The sequence below is a fragment of the Carlito syrichta genome, unplaced genomic scaffold, assembly GCF_000164805.1.
Source record: "Carlito syrichta isolate Samal-C Ts95f unplaced genomic scaffold, Tarsius_syrichta-2.0.1 Scaffold103330, whole genome shotgun sequence".
NCBI lineage: Eukaryota > Metazoa > Chordata > Mammalia > Primates > Tarsiidae > Carlito > Carlito syrichta.
Window position 1 is genome coordinate 6,174 of NW_007047426.1, and position 19,903 is coordinate 26,076.

Below are 19,903 nucleotides of genomic sequence, written 5' to 3' on the forward strand. Positions count from 1 at the left end.
CTGCCCCCCTCCCCTCCAGCCCCACCAGGATCCCGGCTGGCCCCAGCGCCTCCCTCCATGCAGGTCTGTGCTCAGCGGTCCTGACCCCGGTCGCTGGCTGGACTCTTACCTGCTTTACTTTTCATCACAGCACACATTACATTATATATTTGCCCGTTCATTTATAGCCGTCAGACTATAAGCCCCACGAGCGGGGCTCTGTTTTGTTTGCTAGTGGGTCCCAAGCCCCTAAAACGGAGCCTGGGCTGGTTGAATTAATGTGCGGACGAGACACCTTCCCTTTCCTATCTCCGAGATTTTGCCCCTGTTTGTTCCCTCTGCCTCCTCCCTTTTCTTGGCTGACAAAATCCTATTCGGCCTTCGAGGCCCCGTTCGTCCACCCTCACCTCCTCTGGGAAGCCCTCCCTGGGGTCTGTGCACCTCCCTTTGTGGTCCCATCTCTGTTAAAGTGCAGATTGCTCTGAGACTTCCTCACATGCCCCCAGAACCCAGCACACCAGGCCCGGGAGAGATGGTTTATCTTGTGCCCCAACTCTGCCACGGGCTTGGACGGCTCATCTGCTGAGAGGGAGGGAGAATGCTATGGGAGCAATGAGTGTGCGCAACACGCCAGACCTCCCTCCTGTGCCCTAGGATCTTGGATACGGCGCTCATGGAGCACCAGGAGAACCAACCCGCCTTCCTTCGTGGAAGAGGCTGTGGGTGAGGAGGCTGGAGGCAGATCCCCAACCCCCGGAATGCCTCGGTTCTCAACACTGGATTGCACAATTCCCGCCTGTCAACATCTCCCATCGAGAGGCACGTTTTAATCAAATGTGTGCAGATTGAATAGAGTATTTCTATCCCCCTCTCAAGGCCCACAAAAAGTTGTCATCAATTTCCGGTGCATCTTAGGAGAGCTGACGGTTTCTTGCTGAGGCACCCTGAAAGCTCACAGATTCTCGGGTGTGCAAATCTGTTTTGTTTTGAGGCAGGGTCTGACTCTGTCGCCTAGGCTGAAGTGCCCTGGCTCACCGCAGCCTGGACCTCCTGGGCTCAAGGGATCCTCCCACCGCAGCCTCCAGAGTAGCTGAGACTATAGGCATGTGCCACCACGCCCGGCTCATTTTTATTTTTTGTAGAGACGAGGTCTCACTGTGTTACCCAGGTTGGTCTCAAACTTCTGGGCTCAAGCAATCCTCTTGCCTCAGCCTCCCAGAGTGCTGGGATTACATCGACCAGCCCCTGGAGTTCTTTCTGAGGATGGCGGGAGTGAGAACTGCTCTCCTGTCTCAGGAGGCCCTGCCCAAGCAGGGGAGAGGCCGCAGGAGAGCAGGGCAGACCCTGCTGGGCATCCATCCTCCCTCCCTCTCTCTCCTTGGGCCCTCCACCTGGCCCCAGGCCTCTCTCCCTGCTTGACGGCCTCCCCTTCTCTCGGCATCTGAGGAAGTCTTCATTCCCCTGCCCTGCATGCCACCAATTCCATCAGAAAGGACAGATTTGGAACACAATTAGCTAAGCCAGTGGGAGGGGGACAGGGGAGTATTGCAACCAATTAAATTAACTGGGAGCATTAAGAAAAGAGCTCCTGGGAGGCGGAGCGAGGGTACGGCCAGGAGAGGCTGCCAGCCTCCCAGCTTGCTCACTGGGGACATCAGCCAGCTTGATGGAAACGGATCGCTCGAAAATTCCTTCCTGGATGCCAAGTGTCATCAAAAACTTCCTTTCTGTCCCCTCTTTCTTTGATTTATTCAATCAATTAACATTCTCAGAGGACCTAGGTTGGCTCTGGAGAGAGTAAGATAAATCTGTTAGTGGTTCCTTTTTGTGTGCTTCATAATCTATCAGGGGAAAAAAAACTTATAAGCAATAACTCTAGTACACTTTAATACATGCTTTTACAGAATTAGGTTTCAAATTATAAAAATAGAGGTGAAGAGGCAATATAGAAATAGGTGTTGAGGGAATTAGTGAACATGATGGTAGAAAGAGGAGACATTTGACCTGGGGCATTGAAGGATGAGTAGGAGTTTGCCAGGTCTTGGAACTCCACATCCAGTGGGCTCCACCCAGGGCCAAGTCCTCATTTTCTCTGTGTAGGTTACTGCAGAAGCCTCTTAAGCCACCTTCTGCTTCCCTCCCCTCCATCGTTGCCCCTTTGGCCTCTACAGTCTGCCAGGATAATATGCCTCGATAAAAATTGTTCTTCATGACACATTCTCTAGCTCAAGTACCTGCAGTGGATCTCAAGTGTAAACTGAGGAACCTCAGTAAACTGAGTAAAATACTCTACTTCCCTTCAACATGGCTCTTCCCGGCTTTGCATCAGACTGTTCCCCTGCTAAGCGAGCAAATGACCCAAGGTTCTCCACTCAGATTCTTCCTCTTCCACAGCCTGGAGCACCACCGTTTCCTGCTCCCAACCCTGTTCCATCGCTCTCCTCCAGGGAGGACAGTGACAAGTCTCATGAAAACTTGAGAAGGAACCCTGCAGAAGGATTCCGGTCCACACCTTGCTGTGTGACCACGGGTGGGCTACCCTACCTCTCTGGGCCTCAGTTCTCTCATCTGGACTGCATGGGCTCCTGAGATCTTCCCAGCCTTCTGGGAACCAATTAAGGCATGACTTATGTATTCAAAAACCACATCTGCCCCAAATGCAGCCCAGAACTCAGAGAACAAAGACTCGAAGCGCCCAAAAGAGACGCCACACATTCCACAGGCTAAATTCGGATCATAGACTTCACTCGCACGCCGAGTCCCTCCGGACGCTGCTCAGAACCTATTTTGCTCTTAATTTAGATACAATCCTAACAAGGGTGCTTATCTGGCTTTCTGGCCCGGAGCCTCCAAAGAACCGCACGCGAGACGCTGCAGGAGGAAGGCGCGCTGACCACAATTAAAAGTGACAGCCGGGAGCCTCCCGACAAGGAGGGCCAGAGCCGCATGAAGCAGACGGGAGAAGGGGTGCAGCTCCGCACACCTCTGCCGCCCAAGAGGACGGCACCTGCGCCAGGGAGAGAACCCACCCTGAGTCGTCGAGAAGAGGCGAGACAGTTTTCCGCACGCTGCGTGTAAGAGGGCGGGCAGCGTGTGCGTATGCTTCAGAGTCTCGTTCAAAGCAGCTGAAGCTCACTCCTGGCCTGAAGTCCCCTGTCCCTGGGTGGCCACCAAGGGCTCTCACGGCCTCACCTCCCGTTATCCCCAGCATTGGCGCCTAACCCTGCCCTTGCACTTCCAGAAACTTCTGGTTCTTTCTGCATCACTTCCATCCCCTCTGCACACCCGCTCCCGCTGCCGTTCCCTGGCAGACCTCGCTTTCTGGAAAGTCGCTGAATCTCCTGTGCTCTGGAACTGTGTGCTCAGCCACTCTCCAGTGGGCAAAGGCCATGCGTCCTCTGGGATCAGGCCGGCCACCCTGCCCAGGACACTCCCTCCGAGCTCCCTGCTCCCCGGGCACCACGCTGCGGTTTCCCTTCGGGTTCACACCTTGCTGAAAGGGAGAAGGCCGATGCGTGGAGGGCCCTACTTCCCCCAGGGGCTGGGGAAGGAGAGAGCAGGGAAACCGAGCCCTGTTCCTCCTTGCCCCCTCTGAGAACCACGAGCCCCCCGCCCCGTCCCCGCCACGCCCTGCGGGCACTCACGAAACATGGTCATGAACTGCTTGGGGTTGAGGTTCCAGTAGCCCCAGTTGGTCCGGTAGCCGTGCAGCGTGGCGTATTCCTCGTGGTTGTACGCAGGCTCCGTCCCGAAGGTGTCGATGACCCGGATTCGGCACCTGCCCCCACCAGGGACCAGAAACTGGGGTCAGCAGCCTCCTGGGGTGTCCCTGGGCTGGGGTTGCCCCAGTCGCGAGTGCTGTAAACCGGCCCTCAGCTGGGTGAGAGTGGTGGTCAGATACCACTCAGCTGTGTGACCACAGGCAAGCGCCATCACCCTTCTGCCTCGGCTTCCCCATCTGTCAAGCGGGAATAACAACTGCCCGACTGTCTCAAGGTGTATGGAAGCTCCCGGCCTGTGGGCTGTGGTTAGTGCTCAGAAATTGCAGCCATTTCAGCCACCCAGAGGGGGGCAGTGGGTCCCTCCTCCCCATCTCTGAGGTCACCTGTATGATTTGCACCTTCCTGGGTAGGGAGACCACAGCCCCTCTGCTCAGGAGCCTGACACACCTGGGATGGGGCCGGGATGCTCACGGCGGGGTCCCAGCCACCGCCCACACCCACCTTTGGGAGGGCCATGCCTCTAAGCCTTCTCTGCCAGCCTGGTCTCTGCAGGGGACACCTTCCGGCTGGACAGGGGCTCTGTCCCACTCAGCCCTTCTCCCTCTGCCGCCTCCAGGGTTGGAGGCCTCAAGTTCAAAGCCGCGAGGGGCCTTATCCCTGTAAGATCAGCCAGCCACAGGGCCACTCTCAATGGGCCACAGCTCCAGGACTCCCTCTGCCCACCTCTCCTGCGGAGGGATCACATCAACGAGAGCTAAGACTTCGCAGCCCCCACAGAAGCTCCCTCACCCCGCCGTCCTTCCTGGCGACCCAGAATCTTGCACAGAGTGCTGAGGTCGGCACTATTCCCCCAGAGAGGGGGCTGGGTGGCAGGAGCGAGCAAAGAGTGCACAGCCGACACGCATTAATAATAAAAGCAATAACACTGCCTGTCACTTCTCTCCCTAATAAAATCACACGGGAGCGTCAACGGGACGGGAGCACCCGTAATAAATAGCAGGGCTCTCTGTGCTAAATTAAACCCCACGTCCCGCTGGCTGCAGAGACACAGGGAGTGATGGTCTTGGCCCTCCTCCAGACCCAGAGGGGCTGGGGTGGGGTGAGGGCAGGGAGGGGGGCGCTGAGCCACTCCCCCCCCCATCCCGGGTCTCCGCGCAGAGGTCACGGCTGCTGTCCCATGCCCTCTAGTCCTCCCGGCTTCCCACAGTTCCTCTGCCCTCCACATCTAGGCTACCTCTGACCCCACCCCCAGCCTCCATGCAGCGCAGGGGCAATGGAGCGCTCTGGGTGGTTTGTTAATTATCATTCAAGTTAGCCAGGGGCAGAGCTCGACTGAGTGGGAGGTGGCGGGAAAGGCAAGGGCGGCCAAGAGGACACAGGACAATGTCTTCTCCCACCCGGGGCCCAGCTGGCAGCCAGGATGTGGGCCAGGGCATGAGGAGGGGTTTTCCACCTAGGCACGCAGGCTCGGACGGCCGCCGGCCGCGTCACCCCCTCCCGCCGCCCTCTCACCGGTATTTCTTGAAGGACAGTCCCATGTGCTGCTTCATCTGCTGCAGGCCGTGGTAGTCGGTGTAGATGAGGTCGAAGGGCAGGGGCGTGGTGAGTGGGCAGCTGCCCCGGCCTGGCGGCACCCCTAAGTTACTGAGAGAAGAGCCCTTTAGAGTCCGGAACCTGAGAAAGCTACTTGCCCAGACAGCCACCCCTGACCTCACAGCCCAGGATGAAATGCAAAAGTACAGAGAAAGAAAGGAAGTGGCAGGACAGCCCTGTACAGTTGTGTAGATTTTCCGCTGCACTAGGGAGTCCAACGAGGCGCAAAGAGGACTGAGATCCAGGCTGGCTGGCTTTGCCAAACCACGCACCTGGCCTGGGCCGCCTGCTGGGAGGAAGGGGCACCTTAGCGATGGTCACCAACACACTCCTGCAGGGCTGTGTCTACCAGAGAGGGAACCTTTCTCTAACTTTCACAAATGCCATAAATGTCATCTGCCGTGCCCAGTGCAGTTCCAGTGTCTGTCTGGAGCTTAAGTGCCCTCCACCTCCCACCCCAGAAGCAGGTGATTGGGTCTACTGATAGGGGTCCTGGCACCCTAAGGCTGGCCAGGCAGCAGGTTCCTGCAGGAGGCTTCTGGGGACCCACTCCCCGCTCCGGCCACCGCACAGGCTCAGAGTCCCCCGAACTGGGAAGGCCTGCCGGCCCTTGCCTGCTGAGTTGTCAACAGGCAGGTTTCATCTGGGACAGGACTGCCTCGGGTGGCCTGCAAGATGCAGCTCAGCTGGCGTGAGGGTGGTGCCCCTTGCTCTCTGGCACCCGTCTGACTGGATGGTCATCTCATCTCATCAGGGCCTGAAGGATGCGGCCACAGCCTCGTGGCCTCCCTAGAACTGCCATATCTGCCCAGACCACCTCCCTGGAGAAGGACTCAAGTCCCCTGTCCTGACAACCACCGCTGCCAACCCAAAGTTCTTTACCCCCAGGTCCTCCTGCCCCCCAGCATCCACAAGAACTGGCACCTCCCACCAGGAGCCCCTCTTAACCCCCAACTCCATAGCCTCAGTTTCCCGCCTGCAAGGGACAACGAGGCGTTCTGTCACTCACTCCATGAGTCTTACTCAGTCCCTGAGCCAGGAGGGGAGGAGGCTGCCCATGGCAGAGAGGGTCCCCCACGTTTCCCTCCCCCATTCCGCTCAAGGAGGAACCCCAGGGGCTCAGAACGGAGGCAGAACTGGTCAAACACTTCCTTCCCCAGACATCCTCTCCCTACCGGGGCCTCATGCTCGATCTGTCTAGCAGATGTGTCTTGAGCGTGTGTTGGGTACCAGGCCCTGTGACCCATCAGGAGACACGTGGATGCAGCTGCAGCCCCAGGAACATGCGCTGTGTGAAGGGTGTGTGCGCCGGGAGTGCTGGTGCGGGGATTTGATCCGTCGGTGCTGGGCCGGGAGGAGGCACTTGAGGGGCTGGGCAGTTGCGGACCAGGCAGAGGCAAGCAGGGAGCCCTTAGCCCGAGAAAGCCATGTGCCCTGCCTTCCTCAATAGCTCTTGTAGCAGAAGGTGCCACCTGATGGGACAGGATGCGCCTGTCGTTTGCTTCCCACTCAAGCAGGGAAGCAGCCAGGCCGTCGTCCTCACCTTCCCGGGGTCTGGGGTTCGGGCACCAGAGCTTCCAGTGAGCCCCTGCAGGGATTCACGCTATGATCCGACCCAGGCCAGGGAGGTGACAAGCCTGGACAAGGTCACCAGCTCACTAATGGCAAAGGGCCACGATTGGTCGTCTCCGTGGGTGACGTCTCAGGCTCATTCAAGCCAGGTGGAAAAGTACTGGCCTGCAAGGCTCAAGCTCTCTGCGCATGCTCAGAAGCTTGGGGAGGGGGCCGTACACTGTCCCCTGGCACACCGTCCCCGGGCACACTGTCCTCTGGCACACCATCCCCTCGAAAGTCCACCCCCTCAAGAATCCTCCCCTCAGCACTCCATCCCATCCCACCATCCCCTCAGGACACTGTCCTGTCACGCTGTCCCCTCAGGACACCATCCCCTGGGCACACCATCCAAAGTGGCACCTCTTCGATGATGTCCGCGGCCACCTGACAACAGGTTGTGATGGAGAGGGGTCGGGGAAGCTGTGGATGACAGGGATGGAGCCGTGGGGTCTTGCAGAGAAGGGCGGCCGGAGCGGGGAGGCTTTCCCTGCAGTGAATCCAGTGAGCTCCACACTTCGCTGAGCCGCCCCTGCACCAGCCCCCGCACTGAGCCAGAAACTTTGCTGCTAAGCATGAAGCAGGGACGGCGAACAAGTCCCTGGTCACCACTTCTTCCTCTTTTCTTGCCCATAAACTTCAGGATGGCCGTGGGCCCCGCCCGGCCCTCCAACCTCCCCATGCCCCAACCAGCCCGCCACAGCCCTCTCTGAGGCAGGGCTTCTGGCCCTCAGGTTTTCTGCTGAAACACCCAGAAAACCGCGGAGAGTGAGCACGGGAGCCCCCCGGGGTCTGGAGCCATCTGGGGAAGCGGCTCCCACAACATGCAGCCTTCGTGAAATATCTGGCGGCACTTCCAAGTGTTGCACAGACTCTGCAAGACATCCCCGTGGATTAATTGGAAGCATGGGCTCTCATACCCCTAGTCTCCTCCAGTCACACTGATGCCCCCAAAAGAAGTATTGTTTTTGTCTGGGGCTCCGGGAGTCCCAGGGAAAGACAGTCCTCATCGCTCTTTCTCACCCCCCCACCCAACGGACAGTCACAAACAAAAGCATAAAAAGATGGTTTTTCCATCACTTCCTTGCAGGAACGAAGAAGGAGGAGGCTGTTCTTTCCACAGGGAATCTGGGTCTGGGAAAATTAGGCTAATCCTGAAAATATAAACCGTAGGCGTTTCTAGGAGCTGCTACCTGACCAGGAACATGGCTGCCTTTCCTGCATGTTTCTGGTTGATTTCCAGACGTGTTGCCCCTGTCCTGGGGGCTTCCTTTTGTTGCCCCATCACTGACCGCACCCCTGACCTTAGTCCCAGACGCTAAGGCCACTGAGAGGACAGATGGGTCAGAGCAAGGTGCAGTCCTCTCCTGGGAGACCTCCATGCTGCTGTTCCAAGCTCATACCATCATCCTTATCATCTTCGTGGCTAACATTTTACGTGCTTTCAACTTATTAATTCATCAACTCCTTTCACCTTGGCAAATACCCTACAAGATCAGACCCATTCTCATCCTGTTCCCATCTTTACAGATTAGGAAACAGAGAGGGTTAGTCACTTACCCAGGATCACACAAGCAGGAAGGACTGGAGCTAGGACCGAAGTCTTTCTACAATGGAAGTTTGGTCACATTTCCGGGGTTCCAGCCCTTTCTGACATCCCCTACTGCCTCTGGACCAGAACTTCCAGGAATCTTTCTCACCTAAGCCCTTCTAGAGGGCCAGTTGAAGCCCCCTGTGCCCCTAGGTGTCTTCATGGAGGGAGCAGGGTAGTGGGCAGGGGGGCATTTATGGCTGAGCCCCACCCCTGTGCAGGGCCCACTTGGGCAGCCAGATCTGACCCCATGAAGTACCCTCGATCCGGAGCCTGGGGGCTAGGGGGCCAACTTCCTAAACAGTGGCTTCCTACATGCAAGCTCTGGCCTGGTGTGAAGTCAAGGTCTTGACCAAACCAGAATGGGAAGAATGCTGACAGATGGGGGAGAAGGACTCCCCAGTAAGACAGCAGCTGCGACCAACGTTCTACTAAAATGAGACTGGACGCTTCTTGCACCTGTCACACGCGAGGCCAGGTGCAGCAAAAACTTCCAAGGCATCCTACCAAGATTCCCACGGGGCAGCTCCCTGCCTCGATGCAAACTGTCCCTTGGGCCTAGAAGACTGTCCTCATCTCCGGATCCTTAGCTCAAACAACGACTCCTCCTCCAGGAAGCCTCACCTGGGACACCCCTCCTCTAAGCTCCCTCCACACCTGGGACACACCTTATGATTACAAGGGAGTCACCTCCTCCCAACTGGGGCCCCTCAAGGGCAAGATCAGGTCATCTTTAAAATCTCAGGTCCTGGCCCAAAAACATCTGTTGTGCTCATGAAGAAATACATGAAGCAGTGGATCAGTTGAATGGAAGGATTGGTGTAAATGTTTAACATTTAGCCAAGAGACACCCATCTGGAGAGGGAACACGGATAAGCAAGAGAAGCCCAAGGATGGAGGTGTCATTGTGGGCCATCAAGCCCCCCCCCACCCCTGTCACTGGCCTGCCGGGCTAGACCTGGGCACCAGTGGCTCTACACATGGCCCAAAGGGCCACTGGGGCAGCAGGGAGAGAAGGCAGACAGACTGGCCAAGACAGCAGCATCCTTTTCCCAGGAGGGCTAATGAGCAGCCCACCGGCCCCAGCCCTGGAAAACAGATTTTCAGTTGAAGGGAAGGACGTCACTGGAGATCCTGCAACCGCCTTGCTGCTCTTGTCAGAAGGAATCTGAGCTTGTCCCATGGAGAGCGGAGAGGGTCAGCTGCAGGGAGGGGGTGCTGGAGTTTTATCACTTGTAATTTAAGTTTACTTTTACAGGCAATTTTACGCTAAGTGGTTGGTAGAAGCGGCAGCCACATGAATTGAAAACGCTGTCTCAGCCGGGCTCGGTGGCTCAGCCTGTAATCCCAGCACTTTGGGAGGCCGAGGTGAGTGGATTGCCTGAGCCCGCGGGTTCGAGACCCACCTGGGCAGCGAGACCTCATCTCTACAATAAATCAAAAAATCAGCTGGGCGTGGTAGCGCATGCCTGTAATTCCAGCTACTTGGAAGGCTGAGGCGGAAGGATCGCCGGAGCCCAGCAGGTCGAGGCTGCGGTGGCCGGGAGCGGCCACTGCACTCCAGCCTAGGCAATAGAGTGAGACTCCACCTCAAAAAAAATAAATAAATAAGAAAACACCATCTCCCGACAGCCTTCAACAGAAGGTGCCCAAGGAGGCTCGACAGTGTAATTCCACCTCTCCTGCTGACTCCTCAAAAGCTCCCGCCCAGACATTTCTGTGTATCCAATGCCAAGGTCTCCTTTCTCTTGGACTCTTAGCACAGGGCGGGGTCAAGGAGACTACTTAGAGGAGGGAGGGAGGATCTCAGGATACTTGAAACACACGCCGCCCAGTACACCTCCCTCTGCCCACAACCAACACCCAGTGAAGGGAAGGAGAAAACATTTCTAAATGTCCCCAGGTCATGTGGATGGGGGGGCGTCTAAATCCTAAGATGAAAGGGGTGGGGTGACCCAGGGGAAAGAAGCATTTCTGCAGGTTACCAGGCTCTAGTCTCTGCTGGGCCCAAATTTATCCCCCCAGAAAAGCCACCCTTGGGAGAGAGAGGGATAGGGAGTTATTGCTTAACAGATACAGAGTTTCAGTTCTGCAGGAAGACGGCGGTGATGGGTGCTCGACAATGTGAATATACTTTGCCACTGAATTGCTCACTTGGTTAAAATGGCAAATTCTGTCATGTGCATCTTATCACAGTTTTTTAAAAAGGGCAACTCATCCACACTCCTGACTCCCATGCCCAGCCCTCTGCCTCCCAGAGGCGCTGAGACCTATCTTCTCCAACTCCCCCCCCACCTGTCTGGGACTCCCTGCTTCCCACAGACAACATAGGGGCTCAGCAAATATCCTGGGAAGGATTAACTCAGTTACTCTTTGCTAAAAGATCAAAGAATAGAATGGGTAGAAGGATGAGGGAGGAGGAAAAAAAATCTACACTCAATAGAGAAAAAAAAACCCTCAGCTAGGAATCAAAGTGCTGAATTCTAGGGCAATGAAAAATATACCCCGGCAGGCGCTCCTGCACGAATCTGCCATGGAGCCTTGCACAAGACGCTGGTTCGCGCTGGCGTCCGCCTCCACATGTGTGACATGTGCTCAGACGAATCTCCACGGTCCCTTCTAAGCTAAAAATTCTCTGGTTTTATTTCTCTCTGTGCCTTTGGTCTGTGGCTAGAAATAATCTCTCCAGGTAGTGCTCAAATTCTGGAACAAACTATTCCGTCTCTCCCTGTTTTTGTGTGTGGGAAGGACCTAATTAAAAAGAATCCTCACCCAGTGCTCAGAGCTCTTTGCCACCAGGTGCTGAAGCACAGCCAGGATCTGCGATTCCACCTGGTGCCTCTCATTAGGTTAACACGTGGCCAGGACCCAGTGGCCAGGACTTTCTGTCTCCCCAGGGGCCTGACATCCCTCTGGACACATCACCCCGCCACAACCCATTAGCAGAGCAGGCCACTGTCTCGGCCCTAGAGCACCAGGGAGGCAGAAAGAAGAAGCCTAGAGGTTTAACTGAGTATCTAATGAGCTGCTTTAGGAACAGGGGTCGGGATCACTACCGAGGAAGGAATGATGCCCTTCTCTGGCGTTTTCTTCTTGCCCAGGTGGGCTGGCCTTCCTGCGCCCGATAGAAAGCAGCCATCATGTGGGCCCCAGCCTCAGCTCTCGTCTCCTGAAAAGGTGGGTGCCCTCGGACAAACCCAGGACAGCCCCGGTGCCCTCGAGGGTCCGGGTCCCCCTCGGAGTCAATGGCTCAGAGCTCAGGGCAGTCAGGGGACAGATGGCACCCTCCAGACACTCCTTAGCCAAAGCCACCATGAAGCGTGAGTGGGCAGGGAGGGCCGAGAGGTGGGAGTGGGGAGGTTTTAAAAGGGAAACTGAGAAAAGCAGAATATTCCCCACACCGGGTAGACTGTGGTCCAAAGCGGACACTTCTTCCCTGGTGTTCTTTTCTAGTAAGCAAACTCAGGGCTAAGAATAGGGCCGTGGCTCCCAGGAGAGCTGGAGGAAAGCGCAGACTCATTCCTCTGGCTGCAGTGCTGAAGCCGGAAGAGAAATGGGAACCACATGGGAACTCGGCCCTCTGGCTGTTCCGGGCCTTCTTCCTCGCAGACAGGCCCCGATTTATATAACAGATGCCTGTGAATGCCGAGCACGAATCAAGCCTTTCTCATCCATGCTTTGGATGTGGGGGGATGCTGGTGCCCGGCCGCCCAGGGCCTCTCTGTTTGCTCAGGGGTGGGACCTGGGCTTCGGGAGTTTTGTTTTTGTTTTTTGTTTTAGTTTCTCAGATGATTCTCATGTACCAGGGGCTCTCGACCATCCTGTTTCACAAACTTTTCTTGAGAACCAACCTGTGCAGTGGCCTTGAGATAAGACTCCCGGTTAGAGCAAGCCCGGTGGGAGATTTGGGCCGAAAGCTAAGACGCAGTCCCTGCATTTGGAGGGTGAGGGCTCCTGGCTCCACTCCAGAGGGTCCAAGGAAAGGGCAGCCTGGCTCCCAGGAAAATGCATCCCTTACCAAAACTGCTTTATGATTCGAGGGGCAGTAGGTAATATACAATAATGTCCTGTGGTCCTAAATGTCTCAAAATGGAGTCACTTACGACAAGTGATTCAGCCTACAGTGCAACAGCAGACCGCCTCTCTAAGTGATAAACAAATGTATAATGGACCGAGGGGACAAGATGATACCGGCTGTGACCAGGCACTTCTGAGACCCGGCAAGGAAGCAAAGCCAAAAGGCGGCTGGGATCATGACGGTGGACACTCCTGCAGGTGACCATGAAAACAACAAGGAAACTGATTTCAGCGGAAATCCAGACCTGCCTGCGGTCAGTCAGCACACTGATCTCCCGAGACCCTCGCCTGTGTGCGTGGGTTGAATATATTTGCCTGACTGGCAGTGTGTGAAAGCTTCCCAATAAACTGTGAATTTGAAAGCATTCATTTGGCCACTGAGTCCCTGGGAAACCTCCCACCCGGCAGTGTCAGAGTTAGCACCACTAGACTGATTCGAACTTGACAAGAGAGTTGAGAGGAGCACTGGGTGGTTAGTCACACCATCCTGTGCTTCTGCCAGCCTCACCAGGAATAAGAAGGCCCCAGGCCAGCCCTGCCCCCTGTTCCGAGGCCAGAGCAGCAGAGTTTGACCCTTCCTGTGGGTGGTCCTTTCCAGTCTCCCTAGTGGATTGTTCCAGAAGCTCATTCACTGCCCACCTCCCTTCTCTCCAGCCACCATCTGACAAGACCCTCTCCTGGTCCATCTTTGGTGGAGGGAGAGCCCACAGCCCTGACACTTGTGGAAGTTCCGACGCCTCCTCCCTAGGAACAAAGCCCACCTCCCTCAAGCATCCAGAACCAGCCCTCCCCCTCAGCTCTTATCTGACCCTCCCCCCAGGTCCTCCCCACTCCCACGTGGGTTGCATGGGCCTTTTGTGAGTGCCAGCAATCTCATTTAAATGTCTCACTGGACGAGGTGGCACATCCCTGTAATCCCAGCACTTTGGGAGGAGGAGGCGAGAGGATTGCTGAGTCCAGGAGTTCGAGACCAGCCTGGGCAACATGGCGAGACCTCGGCCCCTCAACAAATCAAAAAACCAGGGGAGGTGCAGCTATAATCCCAGTTACTTGGAAGGATGAGTTTGAGATGGAAGGATCGCCTGAGCCCAGCAGATCGAGGCAGTGGTAGACTGATCGTGCCAATGCACTCCAGCCTGGACGAAAGAGTGAGACTCAATCAATCAATAAACAAACATCTCTTCCTCTACGGCCTTCCCACCTCAACGCGACCAGGGCAAAGCTGGGAAAGGCAGCCGGCATCAGTTGTGTTTATGGACCAATGTGAAGACTCGGCCGGGGCCTCGCAGACTCCCTGAGGCTCCAGTGCTGCGTGAAGCGGCGGTCAAGGAGAGACCCTTCCAGGAAGCATCTTCTCCGAGTGCTGGGGAAGGAGGAAGGGCAGGGACCAGGGAAAACCCCAGACCCCAGCAGCAGAGGTCCACGACCTTCCACAGCAGCATTTGCTGTGCTGAATGTGACCCCACCACGCTCCCCATGCCTGCGTCTGCCTCTGTCCCATTGCCTGCTGTCACCCAACTCCAAATTCCTTGGGAAAGGTTGTGATGGGCCACCCAGTGTGGGCCAGGTGTCCAGCTGTCAGGTGTCTCTGCAGTGATGGATGGCACGTGTCTGTGCTCCCCACTCAGTCAGGGTTCCCCAAATAGGGAGAGAGGGCGGGGCCAGCCAAGTGGCACTTTCCCTATGGCTCTATGGCCTCGGGGGCCTCTAACCAGAGGTCCACACTGGGCAGAAGATTCAAATGCCTCCTGGGAAGTGAAGGAAGGGGAAGGAAACAGGAAAGGGGAGAGGGGCCGGAGTCTTTTCGTATAAATTCATCATTTGTCCCTCGTGCCCCCTCTTGGAATGAGGGGGTGGAAGTGTCACTATTAACAACCTCTCAAGTACCCAAGATGCTGTTCTTCCTTCCCTTATTTTTTTTTTTTTAAGTCGTGGAGGGGTCTCACTATGCTGCCCAGGCTGGAGTAGAGTGGCACAAACATGGTTCATTGCAGCCTTGACCTTCTAGGCTCAGGCCATCCTCTTGCCTTAGCCTCCTGAGTAGCTGGAATCACAGGTGTGTGCCACCACGCCCTGCTAATTCTTTCAAAGATGCGGTCTTGCTATGTTGCCCAGGCTGGTCTTGAACTCTTGAACTGAAGCAATCCTCCTGTCTCAGCCTCCCAAAGCACTGGGATTACAGGCTTGAGCCACTGTGCCCAGTCTGGACTTCCTTCCTTTTTTCTAATCGGTGTACTTATATACTGTATTATAAAATATGTCAAGCATCCAGAAAATGATAGCAAATAATAGAATGATCTAATGACTACAATGTTCCTACTTCTCAGCCTCGTCAAGTATCAAGATTTGGCCAGGTCAGGCACAGTGGCTCACGCCAGTAATTCCAGCATGTTGGGAGGCTGAGGTGGGAAGACCACTTAAGCCCAGGAGTTCCAGACCAGCCTGGGCAAGGTAGTGAGATCTTGTCTCTACCAAAAAAAAAAATTAGCCAGGTATGGTAGCATGCGACCGTAGTCCCAACTACTTGGGAGGCTAAGACGGGAGGAGAGCTTGGGTCTAGGAGGTCAAGGTTGCAGTGAGCCGGGATCCCGCCATTGTACTCCAGCCTGGGCTACAGAGTAAGAACCTGTCTCAAAGAACACAAAAATGACCATATTTGGTTCCAATCATTTTTGGTTTAAGGGATAAACATTTCAAATCTGGGTGAAGCTGGAGGTGGTTTTTCAGTCATGTCCACTCTCCTCACGACTCCCACCACCTCCACCTTACTTCCAGCAAACGCCGTCCCCTCCATCAAAGATAAAATAGAAGCCACCAGTGGTGGGTGCCCCAATCCCCAGCCCCCAGCCCTGTCCCCACTGCATGCCGGGCACACCCTCCTCCCTCCCCTCTCCTCCTGTGGGGGCAGAGCGGCCTTCTCCTGGGGCTCTTCTCTTGGGGCCATCATCAATGAAGCCATCTCCCTCCTGTCTTCAACCTCTCTCCTGTTCTGGATTTTTTGCGCCAGCATTTAAACATGTTTAAACTCTCCCATTTGAAAAATAAACGAGCATACTTTCCAGTGTGGGCTGAATTGTGCTGAAGTTCTGACCCCAGTACCTGTGCATGTGACCTTATTTGGAAATAACCGGGTCTTTGCAGAGGTGATCAAGCTAAGATGAGGTCATTAGGGTGACCCCTAATCCACTCTGACTTGTGTCCTTATACAAGGAGGACACTTGGACACAGAGACACGCATAGAGGAAAGAAGATGGGTAGACATGGGGTGCCGAGCGGGGAATGCCATCTGCCAGCCAAGGGACACTCGAGGCTACCAGAAGATAGTGGAGAGGCCTGGAACAGACCCTTCCCTAGGTCTTCAGGGGGAGCACGGCACTCATTCCAGATGTTCAACCTCCAGAACTGCAAGAGGACACATTCGTGTGGCTTAACCGCCCAGCGTGTGGCCCTTCGACTGGACAGCCACAGAAGGCTCATACACCAGCCTGCAATTCCAGAACCCCACTCTCCTGCCCTCTCTCTGTCTTCCTTCTCCTTCCTGGCCAAGCTTCTTGAAGAAGCCCCAATACTCACAGCCTCTATATCCTTCCCCTGTCCCCTTCCTTCCACAGGCCACGAGATTTATGACCTTTGTCTCCACACCTCCACCAACATGGCTCTTTCCAGGGTCAGCAATGACTTCCACAAGGTCAAATTTCTCAGACATTTTTCAGTCTCCTTCTTACTGGGCTATTCAATGAGTATTTTGCACCCCTGGCCACACCATCCTTCTAGAAGCATCTTCCGATTGGCACCCATGACATCACACCTTCTGTTTTCCTCTCAGCCACTCTCAGTCTCCTTTGCCAAGTCTTCCTCCAAGAGGCCTTTCATTGTAGACATTTCCCAAGCCTTTGCCCTCAAGTCTGTCTTCCCATCATTTGACAATTTTATCCACACTGTGCTCAAGTACTCTTCACTGCCAAGATTCTATGTCCACTCCACACCTTTCCTGGGCCTATCACCCAGTGGCGTCCATGGGGGCACCTCTGATTTAACACGTGTGCCCCCAAACCCAGTGCTTTTCTCCTCCCCCCTCCACAGAGAATAGTAGCACCCTCCACCCAGTAGCTGGTCCCAGCTGCCTAGCTCAGCCTACTTCTGGTCAGTTGGAGCCGGTTTTGAGCAGATGTGCCCAGTTTCCATTGGTTCAGACCAGCTGGAGCCAGACAGAGCCAGGTCTGAATGGGTTCAGACCCTGAGACCTGCCTCAGCTGGTCAAGCTGGGCTGCACAAGAGGAACCAGACATGGTCCCCGCCTTTGTCATTCTCCAGGGACCCTCCCCGGTCTCTCCCTCCAAACAGTTCCCCAGGCTGGAGACCGATTCCAGCCTCGTTGCACGCTTGATAGCCAAGTGTTCTCCCTCCTAGTCCTCCTTGTTTAAACATTCTCCTCTCAAGCTTTCATCATTTGCCAGTTAAGTCAACTAATTTTCTACTAAACCCAATTTCACTCATGGATGGAGGGAGAGCTTGGTAATTTTTCCTCCTGCCATGTACTATTAATGATGCTTGAAATTATGCAAATAAAATTGATGAGCACAGCTGATTCTGGGCAAGTAGGAAGGGCAAGTCTTAACTTTAAAACGCCCACGGTGGAACCAGGCATTCGTGAGGCCGTCTCAGGACACAGCGGACAGTTGGAATCTCTGACTTGGTGGCTCCTTCCCTCCACACACAGCAGGGCGCAGGTGAGGACTGTAACATCACCACACTACCGCCTTATCACAGAGCGTGCCGTTCACACACGCCACCTCCCTCACCCCGGAAACCTTTCCTCACCCCGGAAACCTCTTGTGGCAGCAAAGCCAGAAGCAGATCCCACTCACTGCCCCAACCTCACTCCAGTGAGCCGGTTAATTAAAACACCAAAACACGAGGCACACAGAAAAGCTGGCTCATCCGTCCAGCCTTGTTGCTTAGTCAGTGGCCGCGACATCTGCTGTGAACATCTGTGAATAAACTACAAGAAAAGTACAAGCCACGTCTTTGTCCCGCCCGCCTCCTACACAGGTCACCTCACCAGCCAAGGGAGACGTCTCTGTGGCAGAAGCCAAGCCGAGACTCTCAGAATTCAAATTACCTTCATGTCCCGTCAAGCTGTTTTCAAATTAACCTGGTGTCGCTCCCGCAGAACAGTTCCTCGGGCTGAGAGGTGAGCCCTGAGGCTCCGGCCTCTTGTAGTCAGTGGCAAACTCTGCCCAGGACCCCTTTCCAGGCCAAAATGGTCACCATCTTGTTATGGGTTTATACTGTGTCCCCCCCACAAAAAATCCACGTGTTGAAGTCCTACCCCCCAATGCCTTAGAATGTGACCTTATTTGGAAATAGGGTTGTTGACGACATAATGTGTTAAGATGAAGTCATCAGGGTGGGCCCTAATGCAAATATGACTGGTGTCATTGTAAGAAGAGGCGATTAGGACACAGACACACACAGAGGGATGGCCATGTAAAGATGAAGGAAGGATTGATCGTGGAGACGCCTCTACAAGACAAGGAGCAGCAAAGGTGGCCAGCAGCTACCAGAAGCCCGGGAAGAGGCCAGGAGGAGATAGATTCTCCCTCACAGTCTCAGAAGACTCCAGCCCTCCTGACACCTAGACCCGGGACTTCCGGTCTCCAGAACTGAGAAAGAATAAAGACCTGTTTTGTAAGCTACCCAGTATGAGAGCCGCTCTGGGAAATTCCCACATGGCTCAGGATGTGTTCAAATCTCCACTGCGGGGAAGGCCTGCTTTTAGGAAGCATCAGGGCATCCCCAGCTGAGCATGTGCCGAGGACCTCACAGCTCGGCCCCCATTCTGGCCTCACAACCATCACTGCCCACCAACTATGGCGACCAATGCCCCCCACTTTACAGAGGAAAAAAGAAGAATGTACATCTAAGAAAGGGTGTGCCAAAAAGCGTGTTCTAGGCCAGCAGTTTCCCATGTGATGCTCTGGGCAGGACACCAGAGGACTCACAACCTGGGCCAGCTCCAAGCGGTGCCTCCTTGGCCCAACTCCTGCACTCGGCCCCTGCAACCAAAGGTATTCTGAGTGTTTTCGGGAGTGCAGAGAAAGACTTGGAAGGAATCCTCACATTCTTCCTACAAGTCTTCCAGGGTCAAGAGCCCTACTGCAATCCCTAATCTCACCCCTCAGGGTTACACTGGGGACATGGAGGACAGGTGTTTTGAAGAAGCCATGCAGACCAGCTCACACATTCTGCAGTGTCCCAGTCCCACCTCTCCCCAGACTGTGTATTGGGGTGGGGTCAGGGGTGCTTAGAAAAGCCACGGCCTTAAGTTTTTCCATTTCTCAACTCTCGATGATCATTAAAATCACCTGAGAGCTTCAACAGCCTGACACTTGGGCCCCCACTTCAGGCGGATTAAATCAGTCACCTCGAGCAGGGCCCAAACGTTGGCATGTTTCTAAGGCTCTTCAGGTGATTCTGTGGCAGCCAGGGCTAAGAACCCCCACCCTGAATGGATTCCAACCACAGCTGATGCTGTTAATTTTGCAGACATAACTGGGAAATTCTCCCGGGGAAGGTGGTTTTGTTTTTACTTTTACCCTTTTAGTTGCTTTTCAATTGTATCTGGTAACAGATTTAGAAAGCACCTTTCTGAGGATATCCCCTGAGGTGACTGAGCTGTTTCCACCAGTCTGCCCTGTCTGAGCAAGATTACTCATTCACACATACACCCCATGAGGGACCAGGGGCCAGAGCATTGAGCACAGCCTGGGGCCTGCCCATTTAACGAACTGCAAGCCAGAGATGGGGCGACCTCTCCCTGGAGCGCCTGATTCTGGGAATTTCAGATCTGCAGGAGCCTGGCAGGCAGTAAAGCCGTGTGGAAAAATATTGAATCCCTGTGAGCTGTGGGAGGGGAGCACATGCGTGTGCATTGTTTGCACGAAGGTGTGCATGTAGGTATGTATAGGTGCATTGTGCCTGCACGTGCAAGAGCATGCATTTGCACATATGTATATGGGGGATATGAATAGTCTTTTGTGCATGTGTGCAGAGGCTGAGTGTGTACATGCATGTGCATGTCAGTTACATATGTGAGTACATGTGTGAGTGTGCAAGAGTGCACACATGTGTGTGTCTGAGTGTGTGTGTGTGCACATGTGTGGTGGGCATGCACCTGTGTGCATGCATGTGCGTATGAAGAGGCTTTATGAGCATGTGTGCACACCGTGCAGAGGCATGCACCTGTATACATGCATGTAAGTCTGCATTGCATGTGTGTAGATTTGTGCATGTACACATGGGCATGCACATGGGTCTGTGTGCGCAG

The 19,903-nt window shown here is 54.9% G+C and overlaps 1 protein-coding gene across 1 annotated transcript in view; it reads right to left on the minus strand.

Moving 5' to 3' along the window:
- The window catches only part of MGAT5B (mannosyl (alpha-1,6-)-glycoprotein beta-1,6-N-acetyl-glucosaminyltransferase, isozyme B), a gene marked incomplete at its 3' end in the record, with an annotated part of 59,132 nt that overhangs the window by 695 nt on the left and 38,534 nt on the right, over window positions 1-19,903 (minus strand). The window contains exons 9-10 of the mRNA XM_008065258.1: window positions 5,214-5,345; window positions 3,624-3,757 (exon numbers count right to left, since the gene is read on the minus strand). Coding sequence (XP_008063449.1) covers window positions 3,624-3,757; window positions 5,214-5,345 — 266 coding nt within the window. The remainder of the gene's footprint in view (window positions 1-3,623; window positions 3,758-5,213; window positions 5,346-19,903) is intronic.